The sequence below is a fragment of the Mercenaria mercenaria genome, chromosome 6 (genome assembly GCF_021730395.1).
Source record: "Mercenaria mercenaria strain notata chromosome 6, MADL_Memer_1, whole genome shotgun sequence".
NCBI classification, from domain to species: domain Eukaryota; kingdom Metazoa; phylum Mollusca; class Bivalvia; order Venerida; family Veneridae; genus Mercenaria; species Mercenaria mercenaria.
In genome coordinates, this window is record NC_069366.1 from 75,553,989 (window position 1) to 75,577,008 (window position 23,020).

The following is a 23,020-nucleotide window of genomic DNA, read 5'->3' on the forward strand; positions in this document are numbered from 1 at the left end:
TGCTTGCATCTTCATCTGTGTAACCTCTGCTTTTTATACATAATATTTACTTATTGTATCTTTCACCAATATCATCTTTAACGAGCTAACTTAACAGTTTATGCCAGCTCATAATATACTGGATTTTATCAGCAAAATAAAGTATTTAATAACTTTGAATAACAGTCACAGTGCAGAGGGCAAGATTTTTTTTTCAGTGATGAAAAACGAAAGATAATCTAGCAAAAAGTAATCTGAAAGTTTACCTCATTTAACTCTGTAATTTGCACCTTTTTATAATACACTTAGTTCAAGTACTGAAGTTGCTTCTGTAATTTGCACCTTTTTATACTACACTAAGTTCAAGTACTGAAGTTGCATCACTTTTTGTCAAAATATTGTCTCCAATAAAAAGTATTCTTTATTATTCTTTATACACTTATGAATTCTATTGAAGTTACAAAAGAAATGGACCATCTGTCTGAGATTTTGCCAGCACTACCAGCTGCTTTATGCCAGACAGTCCCAAGCCTGTGTAAAGTGTGAGGGGTCACCATTGAAATAAAAATGTAAAAAAAATCTGCTGTTACAAACATTTATTTGTTCTGCAAACAACTAATGTTTTGAATAAAATTTAATGTCAAAGCACCTTTGATATTGTATTACCTTTCTATGGCAAACTTGTAAGTTGAATCTATTGAAAACAAAATGTGAGTAAGACAATCTTTAGACAATTTAATACTTTTATTACTGTCACTTTTATGAAAGGATTATTATGTACAATATTATTATTTCCCGAAAAATATATAGTTTGAAAAGTGTCTAGAAAAATTTGGACACAATCATCGTCCATCCACCCGTGTAGAAAGAGAGAAAAAAAAACGTTAAAGATTATCGGTAATTCAGTGATAAACTAAGTAATGTTGACCTTGTTTTCATGATCAATTTACACTCCCTCTAAGAGCTAAAAGAAGTGTATCAGTATCTTGACATCTGAAGCGGAGATCAAAGCGGTATTTTTGCTCGAGATTGTCATGACATTACGTCATGTTTTCGCGCCATGTGACATATCACTGTCTGATCGTACCGCATCGGTTCTAAAAATTGCTGAGAAATAGAAATCAATAAAAAATTTCTTCTTTATTTTGTTATCAAAAGCGAATGTGCTATATCCCGTATAAAAGGTAAATGTCTCAAACGATAGTTACTATAGTGGATATCCTACCTCTGTGACCTATTTGCCCTCAATGAATTTACATTATTGTTTGACAAGAAAAAACTTTTAAATTGTTGGTCAAAAAATACATGTACAAAGATTCATTTAAAACTTATTAAAAACCGCAGTGACATCACATTGCTTTATTTTAAAATCGCATTTCTACTTACGTTCACGAGGTCACGTAACCTATTCTGCCGCACTAACAGAAATCTGTTTGCCAAAAATCGTTTTACTCCATGTATTGTAATCGCAGCCGCTCTTTCATTATTTAAGATTTTTTTATTCTGTTTTTTGTACTTTCTGGTCAAAAGTCTGAATTTTAAATCCTTAGAATTCATCATTTATTTACTTTTAGAAAGAAATAAGTAACTAAGATCGCGCTGTTTGAATTTTTACAAATGATTATCTGAAAATTCGACCGTTTTTATAGAATTTTGCCTACATTTCTGTCGATATCTTATTAAAATCATTATAGAATTCAAAAAGTATTATTTCTCAAGGGGTGTTGAAAACTTGAAGCGAAAATATTAAAAAAATGAATGCACTACACACGGTTTTTGTGTACGTGTCAATGTAAATTAGATGTTACGATAGGTCACACGTGCTTGTGGAATGGAAAATTACCGGCATGACGTTTTGATACCTTTACGATTCGCGGGTAAATTCCAGTCAATCCAGGTAGCGACTGAACCATCTCAAAGTTTGTTGACGTTTTGTAGATGTAATTTCTGAATTTTGGTAAAGTAAGGACGTAAACAAACCACTCGCCCGATCGGTCGAGTACACAGTGAGGTCCACTCGTCCTACTCAGACTTAACTCGCCGATGCGAGCAGGCGAGTGGAATTTTACACCCTGTTAATGCCGACAAATGTACGGCAAAACACGAGATTTTGCACGCGTTAAACTCCCTTCCTGTGAAATTACGTCCAGGTGAAAATACACTAATTTTATTTTCTTTGGGGCTGTAAACAACCGACCGGCGGAAAAAATAAAATAAAATTCGGGAAAATGAATTTTAATTTTATTCCACTTTTGCAATATTTAGGACCGGCGCTCCCGTAAAACGAAAAATAAAAAAACTCTGGCCTAACTGCTCAAGGTTGCAAAGGTGTGGTCAAAATCCTTGTGTTTTCTAGGGTTTTTAGTAATCCAGACATAGGAAAAAATGGCTTTGAACCACATGAATTACAACAGTGGGCCTTGGTGCTCAAACACTTGATATGCCCAAGCAAGCTGTGTTTCACTGTATGACATACCAACCTGATCTATGACACACAGGATTACTGGATCCATCCAGACTTAGAACAAGCTGTTTAAGGTTGACTAGCCGACACAGACACTGTGCTATATGTGCTACTGATGACAGCTTGTTGCCATGGAGATCTATGTGTGAGAGACTGTATGATGGGCCTGACACTGTCTTCAAACCAGAGAGGTCTTCAATCTGATTGTAACTTAAATTCAATTTTTCCAGGTGTCTGTAAAAGAAGTTTTGGAAAAGTTTAAAACAATCATATAAAGTGTAACATGCATTAACAACGCTGCTAATTACCTGCATTAACACCAAAATCCTGCATGAACAACACTGCTAATTACTTGCATTAACAAATCAAAGGACTGAAAGTACTGGAGGATCGACTGTCTCTGAACAACACAGATTGTACAAGATTTTGACGATTAGTATTTATCATTTATCAATTAACATTAGCTATTTGACATTGATGGAACAACTGCCTAGCCACTGCCAAACCGTCTATCTGTCACTTTGGATACTCAGTCTTTTAAGCAGTTCACTATTATTGACAAAAAAATTATCAACATTACTAAAGGCATGCCAAACAGCTTACATTTAAGGTGCATTTCTTATGACATCTGGCCAATACTTGACCTTTCTTGTTTTTGATGTGTTTAACATATATGAATTGTTAGGTATTGACTGAGGGGATTTTTAATAATATCTTACACACATAACACTATGCCTAATTGTTAGGAAAAAATTGTGTGGGTCATATTTTTATATTGGGCAGACATAGTGCCTACCCGCCAATATTCCGACTGCTGTCAATCCGATATCGGCATACAAACTGAGTGACACATCTATGAATTATGCGCGGAGAATAATCAATAGTAAGTGTAACATGCTGTTCAAAGTGAACCTTTGATTTTAAAATAACATGTAATGTTCCTAGCGCCGTCATTTCATTACTGTATCAACAACATTTGTATTTCAATGCTACTGATGGAATGAATAATTAAGAAAAACCAAAACAAAACATCTTTAAAATAGAATAAATATTTCTCATTCACAAATATTTACAACTCACAATTTCCCGTGTCTCGTTATGCTATGCTACTATAGGAGAGATCGCTTAACACCTGTTTATCTGGTGGTGGGCAAAACAAATGTTTTTACATTGTTTGTGTATGGACTTTTTAAATATTAATAACTTTTTCCTGCATTTATGTATTTTCAATGTTTTGAAATACTTACAATTTTCATATTTTCGTATCTAAATATCTTTTTCAAACGACTAACTGCTTTAAATGACATATAATTTTAATAGCGGCATAGTAATGTTTAAAACTTTTAGAAAAACACAGTAATTTAAGCTTTCATATAATTAATCCATTTTATTTCGAAATAAGAATTAAAAGTAATTAATAAATTTCTTGTTTTATAACCTTTACATTGATCAAAAAATTATTGATATATAATTTGTGTTTTAAGAAAGTTTAGGCTGTCAGAAAAACATTGTTTCAAAAAAAAATGGGCGTTCAGCTTTTGCCCACCCAATCACTGTCTTGTAAGTTCTAAAAATAGACAAGAGATCAGAGAGTAATCTTGGCACCCACCAATGTGCCATTTTTGAGTGTTCCAAATTTCAAGACTTATTGACTAGCTCAACGTCAAATTTCATTTCCATACACAACACTGTGCATGTGGTCCAAATTTGAAAGCTTTAGCTTGAGAAATGTGAAAGTAGGTCACTAGATCAATTTCAAGAACAAAGTTCTTTGTACAAAAAACTATGCATGTGCATCAAGTTTGAAGGCTGTAGTTTGAAAAATCTGAAAGTAGGTCACTAGGTCAATCTTAAGGTCAAAGTTTATTTCGGTACATAAAACTATGCAAGTGGTCCAAATTTGAAGGCTGTAGCTTGAGAAATGTGAAAGTAGGTCACTAGGTCAAAATCAAGGTCAAGTTTCACTTCAGAACACAAATCTATGCATGTGGTCCAAATTTGAAGCCTGTATCTTCAAAAATGTGAAAGTAGGTCATTAGGTCAATGTCAAGGTCAAAGTCTGTTTCGGTACACAGTCCTATGTATGTGGTCTAAATTTGAAGCCTGTAGCTACAGAAATGTGAAAGTAGGTCACTAGGTCAATCTTAAGGTCAAAGTTCATTTCGGTACACAAAACTATGCAAGTGGTCCAAATTTGAAGGCTGTAGCTTGAGAAATGTGAAAGTAGGTCACTAGGTCAAAGTCAAGATCAAATTTTATTTCGGAACACAAAACTATGCATGTGGTCCAAATTTGAAGCCTGTACCTTCAAAAATGTGAAAGTAGGTCACTAGGTCAGTGTAAAGGTCAAAGTTTGTTTCGGTACACAAAACCATGCATGTGGTCCAAATTTGAAGGCTGTAGCTTGAGAAATGTGAAAGTAGGTCATTGGGTCAAAATCAAGGTCAAACTTCATTTCGGAACACGAGACTATGCGTGTGGTCCAAATTTGAAGCCTGTACTTTCAAAACTGTGAAAGTAGGTCACTAGGTCAATGTCAAGGTCAAATTTTTTTTCAGTGCACAAAACTATGCATGTGGTCCAAATTTGAAGGTTGTAGCTACAGAAATGTGAATGTAGGTCACTAGGTCAAAATCAAGATCAACTCATGTCAAGGTTGATCTTGCCACTCAAAACCATACATGTGGTCCAAATTTGAATGTTGTAGGTAATTGACAAGAAGTTTAAACTTTTCCTAATAAGTCTTTGAACCATGTGACCCAGGGCGGCATATTACCAGGGATAAGTTTAAAACTTGTAAGAACCACTAGATGATGCTTCATTACAAATATCAAGCCCTAGCTTTGGGGTTGACAGGTTTTTCAAATTTTCCCTTATAAGTCTTATAACCATGTGACCCCGGCGGGGCCATATTAGACCCCAGGGTAATAATTTGAATCATCTTGGTAGAGGACCACTAGATGATGCTTCATACAAAATATCAAAGCCCTAGACTCTGTGGTTTTGGACAAGAAGACTTTCAAAATTTTTCCCTATATAAATCTATGTAAATTATAGAAATAAAAAAAGGGCCATAACTTACTAAAAAATTGTTGAACCAGTCTGATTTTCAGGGGGACACAACTAAGGTACCAATACATTATTCTGACAAAGTTTGGTCAAAATCCCCCTGGTAGTTTCTGAGGAGATGCAATAACGAGAAATTGTTAACGGACGGAAGGACGGACGGACGGAAGGACAATGGACCACGGACGCAGAGTGATTTGAATAGCCCACAATCTGATGATGGTGGGCTAAAAATACAACGGACCTGTATCAGTGATTTTTTTGCTTCTTTATAAAGGTCCGGTAAATGGACCTTTTCCCAATTGAAGACAGGTACCTTTTTTTCCCAATTCTCATCCAAAAATTCCCAAAATGACCAAAACAAACTGATTATATCCTATAAATTGACAAAACCCCCAAGGCCGAGAATGAAAAACCTCCATTTTGACGTAAAAGAATAAACCCCGCCAGCCGGCATTTCCGTAAAAGAGACGGCCCAGTTTACCAGATAGTGTAATGTCCGATCACCGGAAACGGGAATTTATCAGTGTCTAATACCTAGAACAGGATTTATCTTCTGTACAAAATACGTTTTCGTGAGAAACAAAATGAGCCATAACAGTAAATATTACATTAAGAAATTGCAGAAATCTACCACTGATGGCTTTAAAAGCCTTGCAGATTATGGTTTTAAGCCAAAATCCTTACAGCGGCCATGTTCATCAACCTCTACCCATTCATTTCCTGCTGTTTCCGACAAATCAACCCCTGATATTCCTGTAGAGACTCGCAGCTCTATAATAATGCAGACTGAGGACAACCCTCATCAATCACCGTCAGAAATGTCCAAGGCTACTGTTTCCAACGCCCATATTGATACGTCTATGATAATACAGACTGAAGAACAACCACATGTATCTCTAGCAAAACTATTCAACCATTCATTATGTTTATTGGATGATATTTACAATGAATTAAAGGAAGAAGTGTTATAAATGATGTTATTAACTTATTACAAAAAATTCCCAATTTGGGTTAAAAATGCCGTCATTTTTCCCAATTCAACAACAATGCTAAGAACCTGTGTTAGCATCACTGTTAATAACCCATGTTGACAACAATGCTAATAACCTGGAGTAGCAACAATGCTAATAACCTGTGTTAACAAAACTGTTAATAACCCAAGTTAGCAACAATGATTTAAATAAGAACTGTCACTATTGGTGACAAATGCCCCTGAAGTAGGCCCAAGAATGCTACAGCTGTATGCGAAAAAAATCACATATCATTTTGTGACCTTGATCTAAGAGGCCTCGGTCATAAGTATGACACATCTTCTCAATATGGTTAACATTTGTGTCACATTATTTTCAAATCCCTTGATCAATGGCAGAGTTATGGACCAGACAAGAAACACCTTTGACTTCTAAGTGTGACCTTGACCTTGGAGTTAGGGGTCTGGGTCTTGCACAAGACACCTCATCTCATTATAGGGAACATTTATGCCAAGTAATTTCAAAATCCCTTCATCAATGGCAGAGTTATGGACCAGACAAGAAACAGACCATGTTAACCTTTGACCTCTAAGTGTGACCTTGACCTTGGAGGTAGAGGTCTGGGTCTTGCTCATGACAAGTCGTCTCATTATGGTAAACATTTATGCCAAGTTGTTTCAAAATCCCTTCATGGATGGCAGAGTTATGGACCGGACACGAAACATACCCTGTTAACCTTTGACTTGTAAGTGTGACCTTGACCTTGGAGGTAGGTGTCTGGGTCTTGCGCATGACATGTCGTCTCATTATGGTGAACATTTATGCCAAGTTATTTCAAAATCCCTTCACGGATGGAAGAGTTACAGCCCGGACAATAATTTACCAGATGCATGGACTCACGCACGCACGCACGCACCCAAGCACAGACGGACATTGCGATTTTAATATGCCCACCTTTGGGGGCATAAAAAACTGAGTTAGCAACCAATGCTAATAACCTAGCTGTTAGCACCAGTGCTAATAACCTGAGTTTGCATCACTGCTATTAAACTGAGTTAGCATCACTGCTAATAACCTGAGTTAGCATCAGTATTTATAACCTGTGTTAACATCTCTGAAAAGCAAACCACTGGGTATGAGTGAGAGGTCAAGTACATATAAATAAAGAAGCAGATAGACCTACTTCGCTTGCAACCACTGAAATACGCTTCTACAAAGGTAAAGAATTTCACTGCGGCATGACCAGGTTGTACAACTCTATAACATTGTTGTCAGAAAATGCCTAATGTTCAAATAGGAACCAGGTATGTGCCAACAACATGCTTTTCACACTGGTACACTGATAATATCAAACTGCTTCAACAGTGACCAAGCAGGTAAAACTTACAAACATGTTGATAATTATATTGTAACATTTTGTAAATATTGTATCACCTTAACCAATCACATTGAAGACATCTTCTGTTGGTACTAGACTGGAGCAACAATGATATACTGGAAATAGATACTGGAGAGACAAAACAGTAAAAGGAGCTGGACAAACAGCTATGAGATAAACAGTTGAAATAGGAATTTATTGGATGGACAGTTTTTGTTTTCTTTAAGATTTTAAGAATCCATACCATAGCAGCTGAGAACTTCAGCAACATTTTTCTCTGACTGGGAATATGTATGTGACTTAGGCAAACATTAATGTGAGCAGTGTAAAACTGAACGCCTAGAAAATCAAATATATTTAGACACCACTATAGTGATTTCTCTATGTAAATATTCTTAAGAATTTAACACACTGAAATTTGTGGGGTCTGCATTTAGAAAATTATTTAAAGGAAAAGATACTTTTCCAATCCAGAGAACATGACTAATAATTGACTACAAAATCAGCCAAACAACTCTGTTAACACAGACGACAAACAAAATGAAGATGAAAGAAACATAGTGGAATGACAGACTGAACAAAATTATCACATGATAACATTGAATAAAATATTATCCTGTCACTTGCAGTATTTTCGACCCGATATCAGGGTGCCGTATATCTTTCTTGATATACCGTCAGTTGACACGTGACCAGTGATATACGGTCAGTTGATCATGTGACCTTATGATCGATATTGTTGTCATAAGAAATTTTGCATTGAAACCATCACCATTGTGTTGGAAATGTCCGAACTAAGAAAATGAGTGGTCAAATAATGAGTTTTTATTCAAAAACGAAGAAGTTATTGCGATTTTTAATTGTAACCACATTACTATGTCGGTGATTACCTCATTATATAAGTGACGTCATTACGAATATGATGTCATTAAAACGGTTGTCGCACACTTTTTTTGTAAAATAAATTGCCAAATATCGAAAAATGAAGTCATGACAAGATAAATAGAATAATAGGTTAGTGCCTAAAATGGAGAAAAGTTTATCTGGCTCGGCTCCGGACGTTATCAGGTTCGCCTGCGGCTCACCCGATAACCTCCTCCACCTTGCCAGATAAACTTTCTCATCTACGGCACTAACCTATTATTCTCTATTTATGCATACAAATGTGCACCCTAAATACTGAAATACCTCACCAAAAGGCAATGCTAAAATATTTTTCAAATTCTAGCAATAAATATAAACAAGAGCACCGCCTTGCGGGTGCTGACGCTCATCTGATTTTTTTTTTTGTTTAATAGAAATATTGTCCTACCCATGATTTTCTAAGTCTAAACAGGGCCATCATTCTTCCAAAAAGCAGATAGAGTTATGTTTCTTGATGTACAGCGTCCGCTTATGATGGTGAAAAACTGTTGCAAGTTTTAAAGCAATAGCTTTGATAGTTTATGAGAAAAGCTGACTTAAACATAATACTCAATCAAGAAAACTGATTTCTAAGTCCAAAAGGGGCAATAATTATTGCAAAAAGCAGGATGGAGTTATGTTTCTTGATGTACAGGGTCAGCTTATGATGGTGAACAAGTGTTGCAAGTTTCAAAGCAATAGCTTTGACAGTTTAAGAGAAAAAGTTGACCTTAACATAAAACTTAACCAAGAAATCTGATATTTTCTAAGTCCAAAAGGGGCAATAAATCTTGCAAAAAGCAGGATGGAGTTATGTTTCTTGCTGTACAGAGTCAACTTATGATGGTGAACAAGTGTTGCAAGTTTTAAAGCAATAGCTTTGATAGTTTAGGAGAAAAGCTGACCTAAACATAAAACTTAACCAAGACAAGAGCTGTCTCCATAGGATGACACATGCCCCCGATGGCACTTTGAATGAATAGTTATGGCTGATGTTAGAGTTTAGGATCTTTGACCTACACAGCTGGGTCTTGCGCGCGACACGTCATCTTACTGTGTCACACATTTATGCATAGTTATTTTAAAATCCATGCATGAATGACAAAGATATGGACCGGACACGCCCATCAATGCACTATCATGAAAAATGACCTTTAACATCTAACTGTGACCTTGACCTTTGAGCTACGGACCTGGGTCTTGCGCGCGACAAGTTGTCTTACTGTGGTACACATTCATGCCAATTTATTTGAAAATCCATCCATCGATGACAAAGATATGGACCGGACACGCCCATCAATGCACTATCCTTTAATGTCTAAGTGTGACCTTGACCTTTGAGCTACGGATCTGGGTCTTGCGCGCGACACGTCGTCTTACTGTGGTACACATTCATGCATAGTTATTTGAAAATCCATCCAACGATGACAAAGATATGGACCGGACACGCCCATCAATGCACTATCCTTTAATGTCTAAGTGTGACCTTGACCTTTGAGCTACGGACCTGGGTCTTGCGCGCGACAGGTCGTCTTACTGTGGTACACATTCATGCCAAGTTATTTGAAAATCCATCCATCGATGACAAAGATATGGACCGGACACGCCCATCAATGCACTATCCTTTAATGTCTAAGTGTGACCTTGACCTTTGAGCTACGGACCTGGGTCTTGCTCGCGGCACGTCGTCTTACTGTGGTACACATTCATGCCAAGTTATTTGAAAATCCATCAATCGATGACAAAGATATGGACCGGACACGAAAATTGCAGACAGACCGACAGACAGACGGTTCAAAAACTATATGCCTCCCTTCGGGGGCATAAAAAACTGATTTTCTAAGTCCAAAAGGGGCAATACTTATTGCAAAAAGCAGGATGGAGTTATGTTTCTTGATGTACAGGGTCAGCTTATGATGGTGAACAACTGTTGCAAGTTTCAAAGCAATAGCTTTGATAGTTTAGGAGAAAAGTTGACCTAAACATAAAACTTAACCAGGAAATCTGGTATTTTCTAAGTCCAAAAGGGGCCATAAATCTTGCAAAAAGCAGGATGGAGTTATGTTTCTTGCTGTACAGGGTCAGTTTATGCTGGTGAACAAGTGTTCCAAGTTTCAAAGCCATAGCTTTGATAGTTTAGGAGAAAAGCTGACCTAAACATAAAACTTAACCAGGCAACGCCGACGAAGACACTGACACCCGACACCGATCAAGTGATGACAATAAATCTTTTTTTTTTTTTTCAAAAAATCAGATGAGCTAAAATGCCAATGATTTCACCCAAGTTCTTATGAATTATGTCTCACTGGAAAATAAACAGATGAGGTTTGAAATTCTAAAGCTAATCTATATAAGATTTTATTTTCCTAAATTAATGTGACTAGACTGGTCTCAATTTTCAATCAGTCAGCCACTGTTTCTATATACCCTTACAGCAGGATAAACAATGGTAAGATTTCAGAAAGTTTCACACCTGAGCCAAATAATAACTATTTCAGTCTAAACCTATTAATTTAATTGCTTACTTGAGGGCCTTGCAGCTGGACAGTTTACAGGCCCGGATCCAGAAATATTTCAATGGGGGTGGGGGTACACCAGTCAAGAATGAAGGCAAGACCGATGAGGCGCTAAGCACCGAAGGGTGATAGGTAGGGACAGGGATTTTCCATTGTGTTAGAGGAGTCAGGGGTCTCCCCCTGGAAATTTTTAAAATGCAGCTATGAAATGGTGGTCCCTTGTGCATTTTTTGTGTAAATTCTGAGGTACATGAGGGGGTAACCCTTAGTTTGGGGGTGAGGGGAAGGAGTTCAGGCCGCTCTCCCACTTGAAAATTTTGAAATAATAGTATGAAACGGTGGCCTATGGTGCATTTTTGTGTAAATTTTGAGTTACATGAGGGGGTCGGGGGTTTCTCCCAAAAAACTTTGAAATGTAGGTATGGAATAGTGGTCTCTGGTGCATTTTTGAGTCGGCTAAACGCTGTCAAGCGTTTGACGAGTCCTTGCTATCGCACGATTTCTCATTCTTAAATGGCCTCACAACACAGCGAAGTGATGTAGTTCCATTGGATTGTCTCTAATTTCAAAGAGTTCATTGATCGAATGAAGTTCATTTATGTCAATCCTATTTGCTATGACCAATATACGATGTAATCTGTCATATTTATGACTTGTAAATATGCAATACTCGAATAAAGCCACGTATTTTCTTCCGCGGTAACTCATTAAGCATAAACACGCATAACGATTCTGCGGGATTTGGTAATACATTTGCGCATATGATTATGGTGACGAATTTTATGCCCTTTTGTCACAAAATAGCAAATATGATGTTCACAAATTCAAATAAAAACTGCATATTAACTTATTAGCCAAATTATCCATTTGTTACCCTGTCCGTTTCAAAAAATAATCTTTAAAATCATTGCGCAAATAACAATTATATTGCGCTGTGCATTTTATGAATTGCGCAGGCTTACAAAGCTTGCGTAACATCCAGCGAAAGACAAAATATAATTCCAGAACATACTGCTAGTATTTTATTGAGTGGGTACATCTGAAAGCATTGGAATGTCTCTTATCAAAGAGTTTACCACATCGATGAAATTAAATTATGACAGCTTCATTTTAAATGACCCGAATAAGATATGTGCAGTACTTTAATTCTTCCGCGAGACTTCGCGGATGAATCCTAACTACATTCTGGATGTTGAGCGCAAATAACCAATCTGCGCTATTTACCAAACACGCAGCGCATATAACAAATTTTTGTACGTTGGTTAAATGCGCAACGATTTACGCAGGATAAATTTAACCTGCCCGATTTACCAAATGCGCAGCGCAAATAACAAATGTAACTTTATATATCAGAAATTTGCATTTCGTGTTTGATAAATCATGCAGTTGGTCAATTTATTAATAAATATAGATGTCAAATGCTGAATATCTCGGTACTTAAATTAGGTGTCATAAATTTGTTTCTACATCAGTAAATTCACGGCAGTCAGTCACCAGGTTTCAATACCTCCAATCTTATACAAGATGCAATAAAACCCAAACATGTGTGAAGGTGTGATTTCCTCCAGCTTGCACACGTCGTCCCCTGGTATGTTTTAGGCTATTTTTATAATTTTCTACTTCACCCGAGCACACACTTAGTAAAATATCGTTTTTATTATATTGAAATATCTTGAAATTTCCCAATAGTATTCTTTCTACCAACGGGAGCATATCTCTCAACATGTCTAAGATAAAAGATGAAATAAAAAAGTCACAGAATTAAAAGAAAATTCTTACAGATCTTATCTATATTATTATTATTATTATTATTTTATAGTACAAAATCGATTGAATAAAGAGTAGGCCTTTTATTACAGACTAAAACTATAGAGTTTTTTTACAAATCTAAATGGATCAATAATGTTACACCTGTAACTTACGTGGGAGGTCGGTCCTGCGCTAATAGCAAAGTTTGAAATTACACTGTATTTCAGATATATTTCATTCATAAAACATACTATTTATGTAACTTTCAAATGAATACTGTAGAAAAATGAATAGAAAAAGAGTGATTTCTGTCATAACGAGAACGAAATATTACATTTTTTATCCGCGCAAGATGTGTGTCTGCGCTAATAATAAATCTGGAAATTACTCTGATAACTTGAATATCTTTTATAAATCATATTAACTTTTACTTTGATTTACGATTACAGACTAAAACTATAGGTTTTTTTTACAAATCAAAATGGATCTATAATGTTACACCTGTAACTTGCGTGGCAGGTCGGTCCTGCGCTAATAGCAAAGTTTGAAATAACACTGTATTTCAGATATATTTCATTCATAAAACATACCATTTATGTAACTTTCAAATGAATACTGTAGAAAATGAATAGAAAAAGAGTGATTTCTGTCATAACGAGAACGAAATATTACATTTTTATCCGCGCAAGATGTGTGTGTCTGCGCTAATAATAAATCTGAAAATTACTCTGATAACTTGAATGTTTCTCATAAACTATGTTAACTTAAACTCTTGCGCAGATAACAAATGTAATATTTCGTTCTCGTTATGACGAAAACCCCTTTTCTTTCTAATTATTTTCTACTCTGAAAACATTTTTTAAGAAGTTACATAAATGGTATCTTTTAGAATTGAAATATGTTTGAAATATCGACGTCATTTCAGGATTTGCTATAAGCGCAGGACCGACATCCCGCGCAGGATACAGATGTAACAAAATATTCATTTGGCAAAAGCTACAATTTCAGCCTGTAATCATAAAACAATGATAAAGTTAGCATGGTTTATGAAAGATATCATAGTTATCAGGATTATTTCCAGATTTTTTATTAGCGCAGGGCAAACACATCTTGCACAGATAACAAATGTAATATTTCGTTCTCGTTTTGACGCAAATCACACTTCTTTTTATTTTTTTTCTACTCCGAAAACATTTTCATGAAGTGACATAAATAGTATCTTTTAGAATTGAAATATGTTGCAAATATCAACGTCAGTTCAGAAATTGCTATTAGCACAGGAACAACATCCCGCGCAGGCTACAGATGAAACATTATATTCAGATTTTCAAAAGCTACATTTTTAGATTGTAATCGAAAAACGAAGTAAAAGTTAAAATGGTTTACAAAAGATATTCAAGTTATTGGAGTAATTTTCAGACTTCTATTAGTGCAGGACACACATCTTGCACACCTACAAAATGTAAAATTTCGTTCACATTTTGAGGGATTTTATTAGTTATTCATTCTATTTATCTCACTATAAAACATTAAACAACTATATAAGTATAAAAGATCTGTAAGTTCGTCTTTTAATTCTGCTTATTTTTGTTTTATTTTTAATCTTGGTCATGTCAAGAGATATGCTCACGTCGGTAAAAAGAACTGCGCTTTTTCAATATGATGAAAAGAAAAGCGATATGGTGAAATGTGGTAAGTGTGTGGCAATTCAGTCTGTTATGTAAGTCTCCTTTATGTTCTATATTCGGTATAAAATGACTGCGTGTAATCGAATGAAGTAAAATACTTTAGTTATAAAAAGAATAGAGAGGACGATGTGGCTATCCGAAGGAAATCACACCTTCACGCATGTTCGAGTTTTATTGCATATTGTATCATATTGCAGGTATTGAAACCAGGTGACCGACTCCCATGAATTTAATGATGTTGAAATAAATTTATGACACATTTTAAAACCAAGATTTGCAATATCAGTCTGTAATTGTTAAACAATGTAAAAGTTAGCATGGTTTATGGCAGATATGCATATTATCAGAGTAATTTCCAGATTTTCTATTAGCGCAGGATCGACATCCCGCACAGGCTACGGCGTTTAAAAGTTAAAAAAAAGTATAAAAATAAATAAAAAAATACTTGTGTTATTAAATATACTTGGGATATTTTGTATCATTTTAACGTTTTTTAACACCTATGACAAATGACTCTTAATACCGTCGTCAACAGAAATTTATAGGCCATAAACTACCAGGGACTTGAGAAATTACCGCATAAATACGCTCATTTACTTTAAAAAATGTTTTTCTTTTTCTTTACAAATTCACACCTTTACGCATGCCTGATCACCGTCAGGTAGGCCTACAAGTCTAACATTCTAATGATATTCAATTTTATCGGGAGATATCATCCATATGCTAAAAGCGCAGACTCATTTACCAAACGCGCAAGACAGTTGCCCTGCGCATATAGGAAATATATAAGGTTGCCCGATTTACAAATCGTTGCGCAGATAACAAATTGGTTATTTGCGCTGCGCGATTTACCAAATGCGCAGATTGGCTATATGCGCGTAACATGGACACTTCTCGGCGAACACGCGTGACCTGTTTATAACTTTGCGTGGGTTGAATTTTGCAGTCAGTAAACGGATAAATTATAGGAAGAAGAAGCTCTTACTGGTTTGTTTAGTTACTACTGATATTAACAAGAGCACCGCCTTGCGGGTGCTGACGCTCATCTGATTTTTTTTTTATAATAGAAATATTGTCCTACCCATGATTTTCTAAGTCTAAAAAGGGCCATCATTCTTGCAAAAAGCAGGATAGAGTTATGTTTCTTGATGTACAGTGTCCACTTATGATTGTGAAAAACTGTTGCAAGTTTTAAAGCAATAGCTTTGATAGTTTATGAGAAAAGTATACTTAAACATAATACTCAATCAAGAAAATGATTTTCTAAGTCCAAAAGGGGCAATAATTATTGCAAAAAGCAGGATGGAGTTATGTTGCTTGCTGTACAGGGTCAGATTATGATGGTGAATAAGTGTTGCAAGTTTCAAAGCAATAGCTTTGATAGTTTAAGAGAAAAAGTTGACCTAAACATAAAACTTAACCAAGAAATCTGATATTTTCTAAGTCCAAAAGGGGCCATAAATCTTGCAAAAAGCATGATGGAGTTATGTTTCTTGCTGTACAGGGTCAGCTTATGATGGTGAACAAGTGTTGCAAGTTTTAAAGCAATAGCTTTGATAGTTTAGGATAAAAGCTGACCTAAACATAAAACTTAACCAAGAAAACTGATTTTCTAAGTCCAAAAGGGGCAATAATTCTTGCAAAAAGCAAGATGGAGTTATGTTTCTTGATGTACAGGGTCTGCTTATGATGGTAAACAAGTATTCCAAGTTTCAAAGCAATAGCTTTGATAGTTTAGGAGAAAAGTTGACCTAAACATAAAACTTAACCAAGAAATCTGATATTTTCTAAGTACAAAAGGGGCCATAAATCTTGCAAAAAGCAAGATGGAGTTATGTTTCTTGCTATACAGGGTCAGCTTATGATGGTAAATAAGTATTCCAAGTTTCAAAGCAATAGCTTTGATAGTTTAGGAGAAAAGCTGACCTAAACATAAAACTTAACCAGGCAACGCCGACGCAGACGCCGACGCCGACGCCGACGCCGACGCCGACAACCGCTCAAGTGATGACAATAACTCATCATTTTTTTTCAAAAAATCAGATGAGCTAAAAATGATATTAATTCTTATTTTTCGAGAAATAAACAAATCGGCGAAACATTAAATTGTATTTTCTTGTAGTTTTTGAAATAGAAAGTAGATCGTCTATGTTTGGCTGCTTTGACGAAATGAAACAACTTTTTTATGAAAAGATTTAAATAAGAGGTAATTTAACCGTAAACTTCAATGTCAGATACTGCCAATTGCTGCTAAATGTATTCGTATCATCACAATTTGTAAAATATATTGTTGAAACTGGAGAAAAGTGTAATCGTATCCGGATATAATATTTTGGGTAAATATCTAGCTGTGTTATGAAATTTTAACATTTAAGTAACATACATGATAGATATTATTGTAACAGAAATGATTCTAGAATTTATTTTTATTACACCTACATATAATCTATGTCAAACTCGTATTCTAGTCCTGAGGCATGATCTGAAAGTAAAAAGATGAAGTGACAGTCATACTTTGGATATTGTAATACTAGAAAGAATCTAGATCGTAACCTTTCTGGAATTTTGACTGGTTTTGATAATTTGCTTACGATTCAGGTTCGCAAAAAAATGAAACCGTCACCCATTCTGCTTTTCATGATGACACATGGCTTGATTTTTGCAGTCAGTAAGCGGATAAATTATCCCGAGAAAGAGCTCTTACTGATTTGTTTAATTACTACTGATTTTGAAAATGATTTTATTTCTTATTTTTCGAGAAATAAACAAATCGGCGAAACATTAAATTGTATTTTCTTGTGGTTTTTGAAATCGAAAGTAGATCGTTATGTTAGAGTGCTTTGACGAAACGAAACAATTTTTTTTTTATGAAATGATTTAAATAATTTCACCGTAAACTTCAATGTCAGATACTGCCAATTGCTGCTAAACTGTCTTCATATCATCACAATTTGTAAAACATATTGTTGAAACTGGAGATTTTGGCGGTATAAAAGAAAGTGTAATCATATCCGGATATAATATTTTGGGTAAATATCGAGCTGTGTTATGAAATTTAAACATAAAAGTAACAGACATGATAGATATTATTGTAACAGAAATGATTCTAGAATTTATTTTTATAATACATACATAGAATCAATATCAGACTTATATTCTAGTGCTGAGGCATGACCTGAAAGTAAAAATATGAAGTGACAGTCATTCATACTTTGAATATTGTAATACTAAAAAGAATCTAGGTAATATTTAGAAATTGAAATATAAAATTTTCAGTTAGAAATCGCACCAAAGGCTGTATCAAGGGTCTACATTTTCAAAATTTTCTTATGGTGATACCCCAAACCCTACTTGCAGGAGGGGGTATCCTCCCACACCCTCCCCCCATATTGCCACTTACAGTTTGATACATTTGCCCTTTTACCACCTGCCACAATGCTCATTTCAAAATCTGACTGCAGTTCAAAGCGGGAAGGAACACCCCTCTCCACACCCACCCTGCTACCGACCACGTAAAAATAGCTCAGACATTTTTTCAGCCCAGTCTGGGCCTGTCTGTCTACATGAATCAAAACGGATAATTGAAAGTACATAGACTTGGGGACTACTGACATGGTTTTGAAGGGGTTAACAGGTCTGAAATAGAATAAATGATGGTTTGAACTAAAAAAGAACTGCATTTATTAATATTGGTTATCTTTTCCGAAATTGGTAGCTAGTCCGAGTAACTTCTCTTAGTTTCGAATGCGCAATTTTCCTGTCAGTGTAAACATTCATGACACTATATATTGACACTCGGCAACATTTACATATCTTTAAACGCAAAAGTAAGTATACTTTAAATTCACATCCCTTATAATATGATTGAACAATACCTAGCATGTGACACGGTAATTGCCAGGCCCCTTATCTGTAAAATATCTGAACAGTTCTTTCGTCCATCCGTTACAAATTGTATATGGCAATCCGCGCTATAAAATTTCAATATATAAATTTTCATATGCAAATTTTATCATGTGCGAATATATACCAGCCGATAATTGCCTGTTTTGGTAATGCCGGAGGCAAATGTTTACATGAAAAATATTTATAGTCATGGGCAGTATCTTAGTGTCACCTGTCAAATTGTAGTTTGTACTTACAACATTTTTATTTTTGCGAACCACTCGTCAATTTTAGAGAAATATATTGGGTTTAAATACTTGTATAATGTCAATCAAAGTTTTACTTGGCATCGATTGAATGTCCATTTCATCTATTGTAACAAAATCTCTGTTCAGTTGGGGAAAAAAACTAAAACCAAACTGAAACTGGTAGACTATACTACCAGTACATCAATCATTAGCCGACTCTCAGGCCCTTCAGGCCTTTGATTTTGTTTAAATTTTGAGGTACCTGAAGGGTACCCCCTCAGTTCAGAGGGAAAGGCTCCCTCTGGAAAATTTTGAAAGACAGATAATGAAATAGAGGCCTCTGATGCATTTTTGGGTTTAAAGTTTTAGAAAATATAGTTCCTTTGCAAAAATAGTTGGGTGCAACTTTGATGAGTATAGGTCAGTTCTCAGCCAACTGGGAGGGAGGGGCACGGGCCTCAACAGCCAGGCCCTGGATCTAGGCCTGGTTTACACTTATCTTTTTTATTTCCTATTTTATCAACATCTCTTGTTTTTCAGACAGAAATTCAAGGCTCATGCCATCAGATTAATGTCACAATTTTTCAAATGTAAATCAAAGGCCTGAAGGGCCTGAGTCAGCTAATGATTGATGTACTGACAGTATAGTCTACCAGTTTCAGTTTGTTTTTAGTTTTTTTCCCCAACTAAAGAGAGATTTTGTTACAATAAATGAAATGAACATTCGGTCGATGCCTAGTAAAACTTTGATTGACATTATACAAGTATTTAAACCCAATATATTTCTCTAAAATTGAAAAGTGGTTCGCAGAAATAAAAATGTTGAAAGTACAAACTACAATTTGACAGCTGACACTAAGATACTGCCCATGACTATATATATTTTTCCAGTAAACATTTGCCTCCGGCATTGCCAAAAGAGGCAATTATCGGCTGGTATATACTCGCACATGATAAAATTTGAATATGACAATTTATAATATTAAAATTTTACAGCACGGATTGCCACATACAATTTGTAATGGATGGACGAAAGAACTGATATTTTACAGATACTATAATGGGCCTGGCGAAAGCCTTGTCATATGTTAGGTTTTGTTCAATCATATTATAAGTGATGTCAATTTAAAGTATACTTACTTTTGCGTTTAGAGATACATGTATGTAAATGTTGCCGAGTGTCAATATATAGTGTAACCGATATTAATAAATGCAGTTCTTTTTTAGTTAAAACTATCATTTATTCTTTTTTAGACTTGTTAACCCCTTAAAAATCATGTCTGTTATCCCGAAGTCCATCCACTTTCAATTATCCATTTTGATTCATGTAGACAGACAGGCCCAGACTTTTGGGCAGAAAAATGTTTGAGCCATTTTTACGTGGTCGGTAGCAGGGTGGGTGTGGGGAGGGGTGTTTCTTTCCGCTTTAAATTGCAGTCAGATTTTGAAATGGGCATTGCGGCAGATGGTAAAAGGGCAAATGTATCAAACTGTAAGTGGTAATATGGGGGAAGGGTGTGGGAGGATACCCCCTCCTGCAAGTAGGGTTTGGGGTATTACCACAAGAAATTTTTGAATATGTAGACCCTTGATACAGCCTTTGGTGCGATTTTAACTGAAAATCTTCTGTTTCAATTTCTAAATATTACCTAGATTCTTTCTAGTATTACAATATCCAAAGTAGACTGTCACTTCATCTTTTTACTTTCAGATCATGCCTCAGGACTAGAATATGAGTCTGATATAGATTATATGTAGGTGTAATAAAAATAAATTCTAGAATCATTTCTGTTACAATAATATATATCATGTATGTTACTTGAATGTTAAAATTTCATAACACAGCTCGATATTTACCCAAAATATTATATCCGGATACGATTACACTTTTCTCCAGTTTCAACAATATGTTTTACAAATTGTGATGATACGAAGACATTTAGCAGCAATTGGCAGTATCTGACATTGAAGTTTACGGTTAAAATACCTCTTATTTAAATCTTTTCATAAAAAAGTTGTTTCGTTTCGTCAAAGCAGCCAAACATAGATGATCTACTTTCGATTTCAAAAACTACAAGAAAATACAATTTAATGTTTCGCCGATTTGTTTATTTGTCGAAAAATAAGAAATAAAATCATTTTTAATATCAGTAGTAACTAAACAAACCAGTAAGAGCTTCTTCTTCCGATAATTTATCCGTTTACTGACTGCAAAATTCAACCCACGCAAAGTCGTAGAAGCGTTGTTATAAACAGGTCACGCGTGTTCGCCAACAAGTGTCCAGAATGTAGTTAGGATTCATCCGCAAAGTCTCGCGGAAAAATTAACGTACTGCACATATCTTATTCGGGTCATTTAAAATGAAGCTGTCATAATTTAATTTCATCGATGTGGTAAACTCTTTGATAAGAGACATTCCAATGCTTTCAGAGGTACCCACTCAATAAAATACTAGCAGTATGCTCTGGAACTATATTTTAACTTTCGCTGGATGTTACGCAAGCTTTGTAAGCCTGCGCAATTCATAAAATGCACAGCGCAATATAATTGTTATTTGCGCAATGATTTTAAAGATTATTTTTTGAAACGGACAGGGTAACAAATGGATAATTTGGCTAATAAGTTAATATGCAGTTTTTATTTGAATTTGTGATCATCATATTTGCTATTTTGTGACAAAAGGGCATAAAATTCGTCACCATAATCATATGCGCAAATGTATTACCAAATCCCGCAGAATCGTTATGCGTGTTTATGCTTAATGAGTTACCGCGGAAGAAAATACATGGCTTTATTCGAGTATTGCACAATTACACTTCATAAATTTGACAGATTACATTGTATATTGGTCATAGCAAATAGGATTGACATAAATGAACTTCATTCGATCAATGATATCCTTGAAATTAGAGACAATCTAATGGAACTACATCACTTCGCTGTGTTGTGAGGCCATTTAAGAATGAGAAATCGGGCGATAGCAAGGACTCGTCGAACGCTTGACAGCGTTTAGCCGACTCAAAAATAACAAACGTACTGACCTGTCAAAATATAAGCCCATTTACATTAGTATAGTTCTGGGAAAAATACTGTTATCTTGCTGACACTGTTAATTTTGGCAATTTAGATGAATTAAAGGACCATAACTCTGTTGATGATATAGGTGTAGCATCCTGTAGGCACTGCAGGCCCAGGCTTACACTTTAAAGCAAAAATGAAAACAGTAAAAATGCTAAAAATGTGATGAAATAATAAGGGGTGAGGGGTGGGGGAGTTAACAGATTGTAGCACCAATATGATATAAATAACAATAAATTGAATAATGCAGTAAAAACAGCTTTCAAATTTTTTACAAAAAATGCAGTGTTAAGTGTATTTTGGCCATGTAAAACATTGCATGCTTATACATACTATAAATGTTGCATGTGGTAACTGCGGTAACACTTTGAAAATGACTGCTGCAGCAGGCCCAGATTTACCATTGTTGAAGGAACATATCCCCCAAGTCAGCCCACAAGGGATGAGTAATGTCTAAGGGCCACAATAATGATGCAAAAAAAATTCCTGGGTGTGTTTCAGTTTGCCTTCGTAAGGGAGGGGGCATTAATCTACCATCGACAAGGGCCATGTTTTAGCAATAGAAACATCAGTATAGATATTTGATTATCAATTCAAAAAGAAATTCCAACATTTTGAAAAGACAAATGGTTTACTATTACAATCCTCTGACTTTTTTAGAATAATGAATATTAACAATATGTTCTTGTATTTCAAGAAAATTAATGGACAAAAAACATTGTAACAGAAACATGCATAAGTTGGTTGATGTTTTCTTCAAACATTTCTGACAAAAGTGAAACCTAAATAAACTCCTGCAGTTGTCGTGATTCTTGTTTCTTAAAACCTGACAAGATTGTTTTGCACATAAATCACAAAATCATTGGCAGGTTTTCCTTATTTTCTACGGCTTAAAATGAATTATTTTTCTCATAAGATTTCAAAATTTTTCTGAATCCCGTCTGCACTACATGAACTACAACATGTACTGTCACAAGTTATACTTCTTGATTCTGTCTTGAAGAATGTTTAACCTAGCTTCTTCAAACATCTTTTGGTGCCCCCCTCCCCCCAACTCTTCTTCACATGCTGAAATTATCTTGTGACAGATA

General features: G+C 35.3%; 1 protein-coding gene across 1 annotated transcript in view; it reads right to left on the reverse strand.

Moving 5' to 3' along the window:
- The window catches only part of LOC123548496 (leucine-rich repeat and coiled-coil domain-containing protein 1-like), a 373,147-nt gene that overhangs the window by 331,803 nt on the left and 18,324 nt on the right, over positions 1–23,020 (reverse strand). The window contains exon 3 of the mRNA XM_045335795.2: positions 2,460–2,677. Within this exon, the coding sequence (XP_045191730.2) occupies positions 2,460–2,677 (218 nt within the window). The remainder of the gene's footprint in view (positions 1–2,459; positions 2,678–23,020) is intronic.